At 42.0% G+C, this 15,903-nt stretch overlaps 1 protein-coding gene across 4 annotated transcripts in view; it reads right to left on the bottom strand.

Annotated features, from left to right (window-relative positions):
* Positions 1-15,903, bottom strand: part of NBEA (neurobeachin) — a 2,460,099-nt gene that overhangs the window by 1,692,279 nt on the left and 751,917 nt on the right. For all 4 annotated transcript variants that reach the window (XM_029602688.1, XM_029602690.1, XM_029602689.1 and 1 more), the window contains one exon: positions 9,021-9,201. In XM_029602688.1, the coding sequence (XP_029458548.1) occupies positions 9,021-9,201 (181 nt within the window). The remainder of the gene's footprint in view (positions 1-9,020; positions 9,202-15,903) is intronic.

Raw genomic sequence — 15,903 nt, 5'->3', positions numbered from 1 at the left:
TGTAGTCCTCACATATGGGTGACGTCACTGACGGAGCCCTATTGCGGAAAACTTTCTGTCAAAGTTTCTAGAAACTTTTGACTGGCACTCTGAGCCCACTGAGCATGCCCAGCATGCCATGATATTCTCAGCCACAGGGGTCTCCCTTCAGTCTCGTATGTAGCAATAAGCTTTAGGAAAAAATAAAATAATAAAATGTATCGGACCCAACTCCGCGGGGTGGCAGGTAGGTTTCGTGAGGACTACATCCTGCTGTCCTGGGATAACACCTATTACAAGGTAAGCAATTTTGCTTTATCCCAGGACAAGCAGGATGCTAGTCCTCACAAATGGGTGATTAGCAAGCTAGAGGCTGAGTCATTTTGTAGTGAAGCAACACTGAAGCACTGTTGGTCAAAATGATGCAGCCGAAAATCAGTGTCAGTCGGATGTAGAAGGAGTTGGGATTATACTGGAAACAAGTTCTTTAAGACAGATTGTCCGAAGGCTGAATCTTGTCGTTCTTCTTTGTCCAAACAGTAATGAGCAACAAAAGTGTGAAGAGAATGCCATGTTGCAGCTTTACATATGTCAAGAACTAGCACTGAACGATAGTGTGCTACTGAGGTTGACATTGCTCTTACTGAATGAGCCTTTACTCGCCCTTGGAGAGGAAGGCCTGCTTTTTCATAACAGAATTCTATACAATCTGCTAGCCAGTTGGAAAGAGTGTATTTGCCCACTGGATTACCCGATTTGTTTGGATCAAAAGATACAAAGAGTTGAGTGGATTTCCTTTGGACTACAGTGCGGTCTAAGTAATATGCTAGCGCACGTTTACAGTCCAAGGTATGTAAGGCCCGTTCCCCTTGGTGAGAATGAGGTTTTGGAAAGAATGTGGGCAAAACTATGGATTGGTTCAAGTGGAATTCCGTAACTACTTTGGGAAGGAATTTTGGATGTGTACGGAGAACCACTCTGTCATGTAGGAATTTTGTATAGGGTGAGTACGTGACAAGTGCTTGTAATTCACTAACCCTTCTAGCTGATGTAATGGCTATAAGGAAGATAGTCTTCCATGTAAGAAATTTAGGATCACAGGAAGTCATGGGTTCAAAAGGAGAATGCATGAGCCTTGTTAAGACCAGATTCAGGTCCCATTCTGTGACTGGTGGTTGAATTGGTGGTTTAAGATGAGTTAAACCTCTCATAAATCTGACAAGAGGTTGTATGGATATTTGTGCATCTCCCATCTTGTTATGGTAAGCTGAGATTGCACTTAAATGGACTCTGACAGATGAGGTCTGGAGACCAGAGTCTGAAAGATGGCATAAATAGTCTAGTAGAGAAGTTGTAGGGCAGGAGAAAGGGTCAATGTTCTTTTTCATGCACCACAAAGTAAACCTTTTCCATTTCAAAGAATAATTCTTTCGTGTTGAAGGTTTACGTGAAGCTATAAGCATTTGAGAAACATTGGTTGAAAGGTTGAGTGGTTGTAAGATCAAGCTTTCAACATCCATTTTGTCAGGGTTAGGGATTGAAGATTGGGATGGCGCAACCTGCCCTGATCCTGAATTCTGAGATTGGGAGCTACACCCAGGCGAATTGGTTCTCTGATCAAGAGGTCTAGGAGTATGGGAAACCATACTTGTCGAGGCCAATATGGGGCTATGAGTATCATAGGCCCCTTGTCCTTTTATAGCTTCACTAGAGTTTTGGTTATTAGCAGTATCGGAGGATATGCGTATAGAAGGCCTGAGTTCCAAGGGCGAGCAAAGCGTCCTTGGCTGGCTTGTGTTTCTGTCTGTGCAGAGCACAGAACTTGTCCACTTTGTGATTCAGGTGTGATGCAAAGAAAAACAACCAATAAGGGCTGAATAACAGTCTGGGTAAAACAAATAAGCATGGGTGTAGCTTGCTTATTGCGGCAGTTACTACCCCTAACTAATCAAGCTTGATATTTCACTTGGATGCAACTCCATCACTGCTCTCTACCTCAATGGTGGGGGTGGAAGGGAAATAGAACCAAAGAGCTAAGAGACAGATAAGTATGAGAAAAAAAAATGTGTGAAGCTTGCTGGGCAGACTGGATGGGCCGTTTGGTCTTCTTCTGCCGTCATTTCTATGTTTCTATATGTTTCTATATTGTTGGGTGCCCCCAACGCTGAAATATCCTGGTCGCTACTAAGGGATCCAGGGACCACTTGGGTGGTTGGAACTGACGACTGAGGCGATCTGCAACTACGTTGTGGATGCCCGCTAGATAAGTTGCCCATAGAAACATGGAATGTGTCAGGGCCCAGTCCCAAATCTGTGCGGATTCTTGACAAAGGAGATACGAGCCCGTACCTCCATGTTTGTCCAGGTACCACATGGCTACTGTATTGTCCGTTTGAATCAGAACAGTCTTGTGTGAAAGGCAGTTCTTGAACGCATGCAGAGCATAACATATAGCTCGAAGTTCCAGGAAATTGATTTGAAATGTTGCTTCGAGTTTTATCCAAGTACCCTGGGGGTTTGGAGATTGTCTATGTGAGCTCCCCAACCTAAGGTGGATGCATCTGTAGTTAAAGTTATCGGTGGGACTGGTTGTTGGAAGGGCAGGCCCTTGCGCAAGTTGTCATTGTTTGCCCACCAAAGGAGAGATGAACGTAGCTGGTGGGTTACATGAATTGGAGAGGACAGTAGTTGAATGGCTTGGATCCATTGTGATTTTAATGTCCATTGGATTATTCTCATGGCTGATCTTGCCATAGGAGTGACATGAACTGTGGAGGCCATGTGGCCTAATAAAATTAGAAACTGATGAGCTGTTGCTTGTTTCTTCGAATGTAGCAAGTTTGCCAATAGGGAAAGGATTTCTGCCCGATCCTCGGGTAGAAAGGCTTTTGAGAGGATGGTGTTCAATTCTGCTCTGATGAATTGAAGCAGGTGAGACGGAATGAGATGGGACTTTTGATAATTGATAAGAAACCCCATTGAGTGAAGTAGAGTAATTGTTCGGTTGAGAGAAGTTAAGAGCTCCTCGTTGAGACTGACTTCAGATGAGCCAGTCGTCTAGATAGGGGATAATGTGTTCACTTTCCTTGTGTAAGTGTGCTGCTAGTACTGCCAGGCATTTCATGAATACTCTGGGAGCTGAGGCAAGTCCGAATGGCAGTACGCTGTATTGGAAATGCTGTTGACCCACCCACCCAGTGCAGATACTTGCGATGAGGAGGGAATATTGGAATGTGAGCGTAAGCGTCTTGTAAATACCGAGAACAAAGCCAATCTCCTGTTTGAAGAAGTGTAAGCATGGTGCCTAGAGAAACCATCCTGAAATGTTCTTTCTTTAGAAATTTGTTGAGCTTTCTGAGGTCTAGGATGGGACATAGGCCTCCGGTTTTCTTTGGAATGAGGAAATAACGGAAGTAGAATTCTCTGCCCTGCTGAGTCCGGGGCACTGGTTCAACGGCTCTGGCTCTCAGAAGGGTAGATAATTCTGCTTGTAGATGAATTATGTGAGTTTCATGCAACGAAAGAGATTTTGGAGGAGAGTCTCTTGGAGTTGAGAGAAAATTGAATTGGTAACCTCAAGATATTACTGAGAGTACCAACTGGTCTGTTGTTATCTGTAACCAATGGTTGTAGAAGGAGGAAACTCTGCCTCCTACTGGGAGGTTTGGTGTTGGATTGTGGAGATGGCTTTGGTCTCTGGTAGTGGCCTCAAAAACCTGCAGCCGGTCCCGTCTACGGTGGCGTTTGAGGCCTAGCGGCTCTAGGCTGTCTGGTTTGAGATCTTTGCTGCAGACAAGTAGATCTACCCCTGGATGCTGGTTGATAATATCATCTCTGCCTATAGAAAGGTTTTCTAGTGTCCTTTCTTGGTGGATGGCGAGACACTGAAGAAGAAGAAGAGTCTTGTGGAACTGACAACAGTTGGTGCAATGTCTCCGTGTGTTCTTTTAGTTGGGCCACTGCATCTTGTACTTTCGACCCAAAGAGGTTGTCACTTACACAGGGCAGATCCACCAGCTTCTCTTGTACCTCAGGCTTGAGGTCAGAGGCTTTTAACCATGCCCTGACCTCAAGCCTCAGGAATAAGACATGCACTTATTCCTGAGGCTGCCACCCTTGAAGCTGTTTCGAAGCTGTCATAGGTGACCCGGACTTCATGCTTTCCAGCTTCAAGTCCTTTGTGTATTATAGCCTGAGCTGCCTCCTGGTATTGCTGAGGTAGGGAGTTGGAAAGTTCCTGCATCTGCTTCCATAGATTCCTTTGGTATTGCGTCATATATAGTTGATAGGATGCAATCCTTGAGTTTAGTATAGCTCCTTGGAATACTTTTCTCCCCAAAGAGTCTAGGATAGCCTAAAATTGATGTCCACCCTCAGTCTTTGATTTTTCGCCTTGTAAGAACCCTTACCCTCTCATACTATCTCTACTTCCTTCCACTTAACTCTTCCCATTCTGTCCACCCTCTCTTTTTTCTCCCCTTTATCACCTTGAACCTTATCGCTTTAATTCCACAACCCTTACACTTTTAATTCTCTATTTTCATACCTCTTCACCTCCATTCTGACTTCTCTTTATTCTTAAACTAATATTCACCTTTTCTTAAGAAAACCCAATTATATGATACTTACTATAGTTATGATATCTAATGATGTTCCTTATCACTCTGCTTTTGCTGAGATGTTAATTATAACACCAATGTTTTTACGTTTATATTCTCTGTTATTAAATGTTTTCATGTATGAAGTTGTTCAATGTACACCGGAGTGAAGGCTTCTCGCTATACTTCGGTATAAAAAAGAATCTAAATAAAAATAAAATAAAAATAAATAGGAATCTATGGTCTTTTCCAGGTGGAGTGGAGGAGTGAGGTCGTACTCTTTTTGACTTCTTTTGAGCCGACGCAACCACAACCGATTGATGCGGGAACTGTGATTTCTGGTAACCAGGAACATGTTGGACGAGATAGGTGGTGTCCACTCTTTTGTTAATAGGTGGAACCAAGCATGGATGTTCCCAGAGTCTATGTTGCAAGTCCAGAAGTACCTCATGGACAGGAATGGCCAGGACCTCTTTTGGGGGATCCACGAACTGTAAGACTTCTAAAGTCTGCTGTCTTGTGTCTTCCTCAGACACTAAGTTGAACGGTATTGTGTCTGCCATGTCCTTTATGAAATTGGTGAAGGACAAGACCTCTGGTGGAGATTTCTTCCTGCCTTCCGGAGGAGAAGGGTCAGACATGAAGCTTTCCGATGAAGAATCAGTATGCTTGTCTTCCCATGAGTCGTATGGTGCTTCCCTGGAAGGAGAAGTGGGAGAATATCTCAGTGGAAGAGATGGAGCTAGTGGCTGAAAGAGTCCTGAAGTTCCTGGCTGAGGATCATCGACAGGTCCCTGTCTAGGAACATCCCCGATAGGCTTAGTTGGGATAGACTTCGGTGGAATAGCACCGACGAGGGTGTCAAATCTATCTATCAACATTTGGAATAAAGCCATTTCTGGTTGATCTGGAGTCCCAGGTAGTGGAATCGGTGTCCTTGGTGATGGTCCCGGGCTTGGAACGGGTTCTGGCATCGGCAGAGGTTTCGGCATCGGTGCGGGCACCGGCAATAGTGTCGGCAAGGGCATCGGCATCAGCGTTGATGGTCATTGCTTTTGTAGCGCTTGTAGCACTGCTTGGCGGATAAATCCACTCAATTCCTCTGAGATAGCTGGTGCAGGCAGAGCAGCTACACGTGGTGGCAGTGGGGGCGTTACTGGTCCTACCACAGGGCCCTGTGGAGGTTCGATGGTTGGCACCTCGACGGAAGGTGAACGCCTCGGTGTTTCCTGAATGCGAGACCGCTTGGCTGTCGACTTCTCCGGGGATAGCAGCGACTCCGGAATCGATGATTGGCGATGTTGATGCCGATGTTTTGATCGATGCTCTGACGCTGACTTTGTCGATGCCATGGATGGGGTCAGTGATAAACGATCCCCTGAACCTTCCGGACGACGTTTTTTTAAGTAGCAGTCATTTGGAAACTCCAGCCAGAGATGACTGCGTGGACAACAATGGGGAAGGTAAAAGCTGAAGTTGGAACAGGTGTTCCATCTTTTCTTGGCGCATCTTCTGACCTTTAGAGGTCATTTCAGTGCATTTTGGGCAAGATGTTATATCATGCGATCGGCCCAAGCAAAGTACACACTCGAGGTGTGGGTCAGTAATGGACATGGACATGGTCCGATTACATTTGGTGGATAAATCCACTCAATTCCTCTGAGATAGCTGGTGCTAATTGCCTTGAATTTTTGGGACTGTATAACTTTATCTTAGCACTCATCTTTGGTGTGGACCGATTACATTTGGGACATTTTTTGAATCACATGGCCATGATACAGTCGACAGTCATAGATGTAAATGAAGAAAAATTCTTTACTCAAATGAGAATGTTTTACTCACCGGCCGGTGGTAATGAGAGAGAGAGAGAGAGAGAGAGAGACCCCGATATGGGAGAAAAATTAGTGACTTTTTCAATCTGATTTTTAGTCAAAATTTGTGTGAGAAGTCTCGCACAGGCTCCTACTCCATGATGCCAAAAGCAGCGCGGAAAAATGAAGAGTGAAGGGAGTCCCCTGTGGCTGAGAATATCATGGCATGCTGGGCATGCTCAGTGGGCTCAGAGTGCCAGTCAAGAGTTTCTAGAAACTTTGACAGAAAGTTTTCTGCAATAGGGCTTCGTCAGTGACGTCACCCATATGCGAGGGCTAGCATCCTGCTTGTCCTGGGATAATAATTAGAATGATATACTGGCCAAGTAAGGCATTTGATTCAAATATTGTGTCTACTGATAAATGTCTTAAATGCTTGCAAGCATCGGTCTTCTTATTTCATTGCTTTTGGGAATGTGCAGTGATTCAAAGTATCTGGAGGCAGTTACAGCAGTACTTTTCAGCTTTATTGAATGACTTTCTTACTGGACTACTGCCTTCTACATATTAGGTCATGTAGGATTATTGGAATCATTGAAGAACAATTATAAAATGTTGATGGTAAAAGGATGCCTGGTGGATTTTAAGTTAATTTTGGCCAAATGGACAAACCCCATAGATCGTGACTTGGCCACATGGGAACTCTCAGTGTTAGTAGCCACAGAGGCATTCACGGAGCGGGATGCCAGTGGCCAGTGGTTGGTGTTCCACCTTCACAGAACGGAAGGATTGAGGGCTGCCATCTCCCAATTAAAAAAAGAAAAACAAACAAACAAACAAAAAAACAGGGATGGGTTCATGGGCTATAGGTATTACTAATTATTAGGCTTATTCAATTACCAATTATTAGGCTTTTCAATATTTGATGATAGTTAATGTAACTTTCAAGGCATACTTCACTTTCAATGCATATCCAGCATAGCTCCCTGCTTCAACGGCAGGGGAGAAGAAAAACTAATACTTCACGCATATCTCTGCTTCAACGGCAGAGAGCTATGCTGCTGCTTACCCAACTAATCAAACTTAACATTTCACTTGGAAGCAGCTCCATCACTGCTCTCTACATTAATAGTGGGGGTGAAAGGGAAGTAGAACCTAAGGTTACTAAGAGCCAAGAGAAACAGATATGTATGAGAAAAAAAGAAGTGTGAAGCTTGCTGGGCAGACTGGATGGACCGATTGGTCTTCTTCTGCCGTCATTTCTATGTTTCTATGTTTCTATATTAGAGCAGAAATTGGCAGACTTCAATTCATTCAAGAAGAAACATTTATTTCAACAGACATGGTTAGGGTTTTTTTTTTGTTTATTTGTTGTTGTTTTTTTTTACTAAGTCCCTAGCAGCAGAGGTGAAGAGCAAAAACTCGCTAATACTCTATGATCAATAATCAGTGAGGTTCAATAGCATCACATATTTTGCTTTATTCTAACCTATTGTCTTTTTCATCATTCTGTATTTGGTATGGTTATAGTCATTTTTACTTCGCTCCCCTGTAATGACTTTTGAGGCAGATGGGATATGGTAATGATGATGATGATGATGCATATGGGATCTTTGGGTGGGGTTTGGGAGGGGATTCAAAGTTGAATTGTATATGCATCTGTTGTATGCTTTCAAGTTTTAGGAAAATTTTTCAGTAAAAAAACATTATTAAAAAAAGAATAATAAAAAACAAAAAAGAAAATTAGGTTAATTATCAGTGCCATTTTTCCCTCAAGCATATTTTTTTATTTACAGACTCTTATCCCGTTTAAGAGGAGAAGAGGTACAGTTTTCACAACAAGAATCAATCAGGGATTTAGATAAAAAAAGGAAGTAACCCAACCCGGATTTTCAAAGGACTGCATGTGTAAAACCGGGGTTTACGTGCTTGGCTGGGCTTTGTGTGTGTTGCGCACATTTTAAAACAGGCCCAGTGCTGGGCCTCTCCAAAGGGGTTGGGGAGGGGCAGGTGCAGCAATTGAAGAAATTAGCTTTTTTGTTGGATATGATGAGAAAAACAGATAATGAAACATCAAAAAGCAAAATTTTCCCCATAGAAAAGGGCAGACCAAAGCTGCAGAAACGGCCACAAATAAGAAAACAAATGTATAGGGAACCTGTTTTCCTAAAGAAAAAACAGAGACTTTAAAGTAGCAAAATGTTTATCTAAAAAAATACAAGATAAAGAGGAAAAGAATTTTGATTGAGCAAACAAACTCTCTGTCAAAGTCCCAGTATAAGAGAGAATATGTCCAAATGCCACTGCAGGCAAAAGCAGAGAGCTATGTGAGGAGGCATAGCACAAGAAATTCTATGCATGGCCAGAAAAGATTGGAAAAGCTTTCCCAGAACTTTCTTATGAGACCGTTTGTCTCTGCACTATTGCATAACATCATTCATGCTCGTGAATGAATTATCTTGCTTGACCTCGGGGAACTTCTATGAAAGATGCAGCAGAGGATATAAATATGCAATATCATACTATAACTATACCCAAGTCAAATTCTGTACATAGATTCACAGTCCTTAGTTATTTTATCTGTAATTTTTTCACATGCATAGCCTAAGCTGATATACATATCATAACTTACCGAGTCTAAGGCATTGTCGCATTAAGCCTCCAGAAGACATATTTTTTTCAGCTTCAATCTCACTAAAATTCAGAGAGCTGGCAAACACCAATACATCAACCATAGCCATCAGACGACTGAGGAATGTCACTGCTGTCTCCGCTGACATTCCTTGTGTTACTTCAATATTTTCCAATTCAGTCTTAAGAAACCAAAATTATAACAATTAAAACATTTTTTTACAAAAGACAAAGAATTGAAACATAGCAACTTGATAAAGTTATTCAATATATTAATATATCATGGTAAGAATGCAAAGAAAATTGTAGTCTGATGATGAAATCCATATTATCTGTGAAGTCAACTTACTCAATAGGAAATGAATGAAAACAGAGGGAAGTATAAAATTCATATTTCTATCTACCATATAACCATATGAAATATGTCCATGTTTACTCAATCAGTAAAAATATATAAATAACTCAAAAATAATAGAAAACAAATATAAAAAAAAACTAGAGTGAATGTTTCTATAAACCTAACTGAATAATCTTGAAAACCAAATACATGCTTTAATTTCTTATTTTCTTTAATTATGAAATCTTCATACAACAGTGTAAATGTCACAACACAAGGAAACTTGTTTTTGTTAGGGATGTGAATCGTTTTTTTGACGATTTAAAACAATCGTCAGATATATTTTAAATCGTCAAAAATCGTTAGAGCCGCGATACAATAACAATTCCCCCGATTTATCGTCAAAAAATCGTAAATCGGGGGGGGGGGGGGGGGGGAGGGCGGGAAAACCGGCACCCTAAAACCCACCCCGACCCTTTAAAATAAATCCTCCACCCTCCCGAAGCCCCCCAAAATGTTTTAAATTACCTGGGGTCCAGTGGGGGGGTCCCGGCGCGATCAACCGCTCTCAGGCCATGGCTGTGTTAAAAGAAATGGCGCCGGTGGCCCTTTGCCCTTACCATATGACAGGGCAAAGGTAGCGCTGGCGCCATTTTGGTTCCTATCACCCGACGTCACGAGTGCAGGAGATCGCTCCCGGACCCCCGCTGGACCCCCAGGGACTTTTGGCCAGCTTGGGGGGGCCTCCTGACCCCCACAAGACTTGCCAAAAGTCCAGCGGGGGTCCGGGAGTGATCTCCTGCACTCGTGACGTCGGGTGACAGGAACCAAAATGGCGCCAGCGCTACCTTTGCCCTGTCATATGGTAAGGGCAAAGAGCCACCGGCGCCATTTCTTTTAACGCTGCCGTGGCCCGAGAGCAGGAGATTGCGCCGGGACCCCTCCACTGGACCCCAGGTAATTTAAAACATTTTGGGGGGCTTTGGGAGGGTGGGGGATTTATGTCGACATAGTGAGGGCAAAAGTAGCGCCGGTGCCATTTTGAATATTGGCAATATGGCCCGCATGCAGGAGGTCGCTGCCGGACCCCGCTGGACTTTTGGCAAGTCTTGTGGGGGTCAGGAGGCCCCTCCAAGCTGGCCAAAAGTCCCTGGGGGTCCGGGAGCGATCTCCTGCACTCGTGATGTCGGGTGACAGGAACCAAAATGGCGCCGGCGCTACCTTTGCCCTGTCATATGGTAAGGGCAAAGGGCCACCGGCGCCATTTCTTTTAACGCAGCCGAGGCCCGAGCATGGGAGATCGCGCCGGGACTCCCCCACTGGACCCCAGGCAATTTAAAACATTTTGGGGGGCTTCGGGAGGGTGGGGGATTTATTTTAAAGGGTCGGGGTGGGTTTTAGGGTGCCGGTTTTCCCGCCCTCCCCCGATTTATGATTTTTTACGATTAAAAAAAAACAAAAACCATGACGATCAGATGTCCCTCCCCCCCAGCCAAAATCGATCACCCAATTCACATCCCTAGTTTTTGTTATTACTCTGACAATTATTGTATTACCAATATTTATAAAATATATTTGAGTAGAACAGACTAACTGAGCAGGAATTCTAGGGCAAAGATGACAAAATTCATCATACATAACTGATCTATATAAAAGTGTGTGTTAAATTTCATAGGCTACCAAGATATACATACACACATTTAACCTCTTACATTAGCTAATATTTCATATTTAATTTGTTTACCCAGCAAATGGGGTTCAAAACACAAATTATATTTCTAGAGTATTAATGTCATTTGATCAAATCAATCTGACAAATCAAATAAATATTCTACTATAGTTAACTTCATAAGTCAGTATTAAATAAGATTATTTTATAGATGAAATATTAAGACAAAAACATTTATTAAAAAAACCAAGTAAGGAACAAGCATGGCTTCAGGAATATTTTCCAACACGTTTCAAAAAGAGCAGGGGTATCTAAAAGGGGGAGGATGTTTGTGTATGCGCACAGATGGGTGAGTTTGGGAAGTTAAGCAATTAGGATTGTGTTTGGTTTGATGAGTTGAAGTGGGCATTTTTGGTAGTATGGATGAATATTTCTAGATACTGGATGTTGTCATGAGGGAATATGCGTGAGGGTTGTATGCAAGTTGGGTGCTGTGAGTGGTGGAGATGGGGTGCCTGTTACAGGTAGAAGTGCATGTATATGTGAGGGGTAAAGTACGTGTGTGTGTGGGGGGGGGGGTGTTGGGCTATGTATTGGGGATGAATGTGTGTGTTTGGGTATATTTGTGTGGGGGTGAACTGAGAATTTGTCTCTGTGGGGTGAATGTAGGTGTTGGGTTGTGAGGATGTGCTAGGATAAGGGGTGAGTGTGTCTGTGTATGAAGGGCTCCATGTCTGTAAGGATGGTTGGAATATGTGGGATGGTGTGTGTTTATATATGTAATGGGAGAATGTGAGGGTGTGTATGTTTGGGGGCATGGGGTATAGATGGAAGTGGGGTGGGGAGGTGCAGTGCAGAAGGAGGGATATAATTTGGAAGTACCTTTTTGTGCCAGCCTTTGCCATTGCTTCATTTTTCTCTGTCTATCTCTGCCTGTGTTGCCCTGTGGCAAAGTGCTGCTAGGGTTATGGGGGAATTAGGAATGGATTGCTAATCAGCATTCTAATGTCATTGTTTAAACAAACCTAGCAGTATGTTTTGCCCTATGTTATATCTCTCACTGTTTGGGCTGCAGATGCTACTATCTTTGTAAATTTATTTGAGCTTATTCATTTTAATTTCATTTCATGGTTTCGGCTGTAGATGCTATTTCCTTTGTGATTTTATTTGATATTATTCATTTTGATGTTATGTCCATTTTATTATTTTAAGGATTTTATTATGTCCATTTTATTGTTAGCCGCCTAGGATCTTTGTGCATAGGTGGTATATAAATAAATGACACAATAGTGGCACATTTTATGGAGCACCAACATTGCTTTGAAGATCTAAGTTGGACAGTACTAGAATACATTTCCAAACATTGGTGCGGTGGTGACAGGATAAAACAATTAAGGCAACATGAACAGCAGTGGATCCTTCAATTAAACACAGTCTCCCCACATGGGCTGAATCGAGAAATAGAATGGGCCCAGTTCATGTGAATCCCTGTGATTCTCAATTCAAGCTAGTTGCATCTGTGTATAATCATGAATAATCTGTTCATTCAATTCATGCCAAGCGCATGCACTTAAAAGCAAGATCGCGGCGATCACCTCAGTAGGAGGCATCTCCCACACTGCGATGACGCAATGTATATGCTCGCGGCTCATAAGTATATCTCAGAAGCGGGGCAAGGCAAGTGGGAATCCCATGAAAGTGGTTGTGATAATGTTTTGTCTTTTCAGAATGACCTTAAAATATAACCAAGAACATCCCATTACAACGGAGAATAAACCCAATATCAGGGAAGTTCCTGAGGCAGCTTTGGACGCGAAACGTGATCATGTCGAACAGTACTCTGGTTATCACCTAAAGGAAAGTATTCTGAACTTACCTTTTTTAAGAGCAAAAACGATAAGAGGATTTCAATAGCTTTGCTTTGAAAAAGCAAACAGCATACTTTATATAAACAAAAATCTCTTGAACATATAAAAAGAAAAATTTTGATACTGGTGAAGGAAAGACCTATGACTAAATAATGATCCCACAAGCGGTTTAAGCAAAGAGCAGAGATGCTAAAAAAAACAGCAGGATGGTATGAAGGTCTATAAACTATTGAACTACATATATAAATAATGGGTTCTCGTTTTGAAAATTGAAGATTCTGAAATAACTAAATAATTGATTGTTGACATGGTGTTTATATTATTTTGAAATAATAGTCAACTGAAAAAAAAGGAGTATTCACAGTATATAAATAAATGAACCATAACAGTACAAATAGCTTCTAACAAGATTCCCAAAGAAAGCAATGTGAATTATTTTAGAGGATCAGCCCTCTGAAAATGCCAATCTGAATCAGATTCTGAAGTATTCACAATTTCTTCTTGCATGCCAAATTTAGTGAACTTGCGTCTTTTTTTTGTACGGCTATTGTGCCTACAGATGGATGGGCAGAGAGAGATGAATATTGATCCTTTTCACTTAAGTTCACATTTTGTATGTTGGAAAACCATAAAAAATGAACTGTAAATATAAAAAGGAGGTTGAAGCCCGAAGCACTGTCGTCATCAGGAGGTGCTGCGGGGCTTTTTCTGCCACGATCCCTTTAAAACTTGAGCAGGGTCACACACGCGTCCCTATGGAAGAAGTGCCATGCCAGGGATTGCCGGCGCATCTCAGCACCGCATGGATGACCAGAAGCATCTCTCCTGCTGCAAAGTAGCTGCACAGGTCTGCAGAGATGGTGACATTCAACCACACAGGTAACAGAGAGGTGTCTCGTGCCATGGGATGTGGCAGCAGCATGGGTCTGGCAGTGTCGAGGTTCAGCAGTGCTCTGAGCCTGCACAGAAAAGCAGAGGCAGCAAAAGTGGAGTCCGGGTGACCAAGGCTGCTTGCGGAGCCCTCCCTCAAGCAGTATAGCAACAAGATATAAAGCTCTTGGATGGAATAAATGACGGCTTTATGCAGCAACTGGTTCAGAAACTGACAAGAGAGGGAGCTATTTTAGATGTAATTCTTAGTGGAACACTGGATTTGATGAGAGAAGTAACAGTGATGGGGCTGCTTGGCAACAGTGATCATAACATGATCAAATTTAAATTAGTGATGGGAAGGGGGACAATAAGTAAATTGGCTCTAGCACTAAACTTTCAAAAGGGAAACTTTTGAATTAATAAGAAAAATATTTAGAAAAAAAACCTGAAAGGTGCAGCTGCAAATGTTCAGAGTATGCAACAGGCATGGACATTGTTAAAAAATACCAACTTAGAAGCGCAGTCCAGATATATTCCATGCATTAAGAATGGTGAAAGGAAGGCTAAATGATTGCCACTATGGTTAAAAGGTGAGGTGAGAGGCTATTTAGCCAAAAGATCTTCCTTCAAAAATTGGAAGAAGGATCCATCTGAAGAAAATAAGAAAAAGAATAAGCATTGGCAAGTTAAATATAAAACATTGATAAGACAGGCTAAAAAACAATTTGAAAAGAAGTTGGCCAGAGGCAAAAACTCATAATAAAAACTTTAAAAAAATATATATCAGAAGCAGAAGCCTTGAGAGAGTTGGTGGGACAGTTAGATATCGAGGGGTTAAAGGGGTACTTAGGGAAGATAAGGCCATTGTGGAGAGTCTAAATGAATTCTCTGCTTCAGTATTTACTGAGGAGGATGTTTGGGGAGATACCCGTTCCAGAGACCTGTTTTCAAGGGTGACAATTCAGATGAACTGACCCAAATCAAGGTGAAACTGGGAAAATGCAGTAGGGCCAAATTGACAAACTGAAGATTAGCAAATTACCTAGACTGGATGCCTTACATTCCAGAGTTCTGAAAGAACTAAAAAATGAAATTTCAGATCTATTACAAGTAATTTGTAACCTATCATTAAAATTATCTATTGTACCTGAAGACTGGAAGATGACCAATGTAACCCTGATATATCAAGAAGGGCTCCAGAGGTGATCCAGGAAACTACAGACCAGTGAGCCTGACTTCAGTCCCGGGAAAAATTGTGGCAACTATTATAAAGAATAAAATCAAAGAACAAATAGACAGACATGATTAAATGGGACACAGCCAGCAAAGATTTACTCAAGGGAAGTCATGCCTCACAAATCTGCTTCATTTTTATGAAGGGTGAATAGGCATGTGGATAAAGTTGAACTGGTAGATGTGGTATATTTCGATTTTCAGAAGCTTTCTGGTACCTTCAGCCAGTACAAAAGAAATTGAAATACTCAATGCGATCAAAGAAGAAAGCAAGGACTCTTAAGTGATATTATCATCCATCTGGGAACCAATGACCTTGCTAGAAACAGAATCCAAGTGGTACAGAGACGTCCAGTCTCGGGCGAAGCAGATTAGTCACATGGCAAAGACTATTGCCTTTTCAGAATTCTTACCTATTCATGGAAAGGGGGAAGAGAGACTAAGCCATATACATAAATTCAATACATGGCTCAAAACTTGGTGCAAGGAAAATGTTTGGATATTATTGCAGGCTGGGGCAATTTATGGAACAGAAAAGGACTCTATGTCAAAAATGGCTTACCATCTGTATGTAGTCGGGCTGTTCCTGCAGCATTAAGCCACGATCGCAAGAAAACGATAAGTGTTCAGTGCCCTTGATGTTAAGCATTAAGCAAAAGAAAAAAAATTTGAAAAATCATAAAAAATTGAAAAACCAAATGCAATGAGTGGAGATCAACAATTAAAGGGCATAACAGTCGGAATAAATAATTTGACTGTATACAAATTGACACTGCAAATCAGCAGTAGAGAGACTTCAAACACAACAAGAAGTTCTCATTAACACTTATGAGATCTCCATTCATTAATAATATTAATACAGGTTTCCGTATATGATGTCGCATTGTTAAGGTTACATCTGTAT

Source organism: Rhinatrema bivittatum, chromosome 5 (assembly GCF_901001135.1).
Source record: "Rhinatrema bivittatum chromosome 5, aRhiBiv1.1, whole genome shotgun sequence".
In the NCBI taxonomy this organism is placed as follows: Eukaryota; Metazoa; Chordata; class Amphibia; order Gymnophiona; family Rhinatrematidae; genus Rhinatrema; species Rhinatrema bivittatum.
This window is presented reverse-complemented; position numbering and strand designations above follow the sequence as displayed.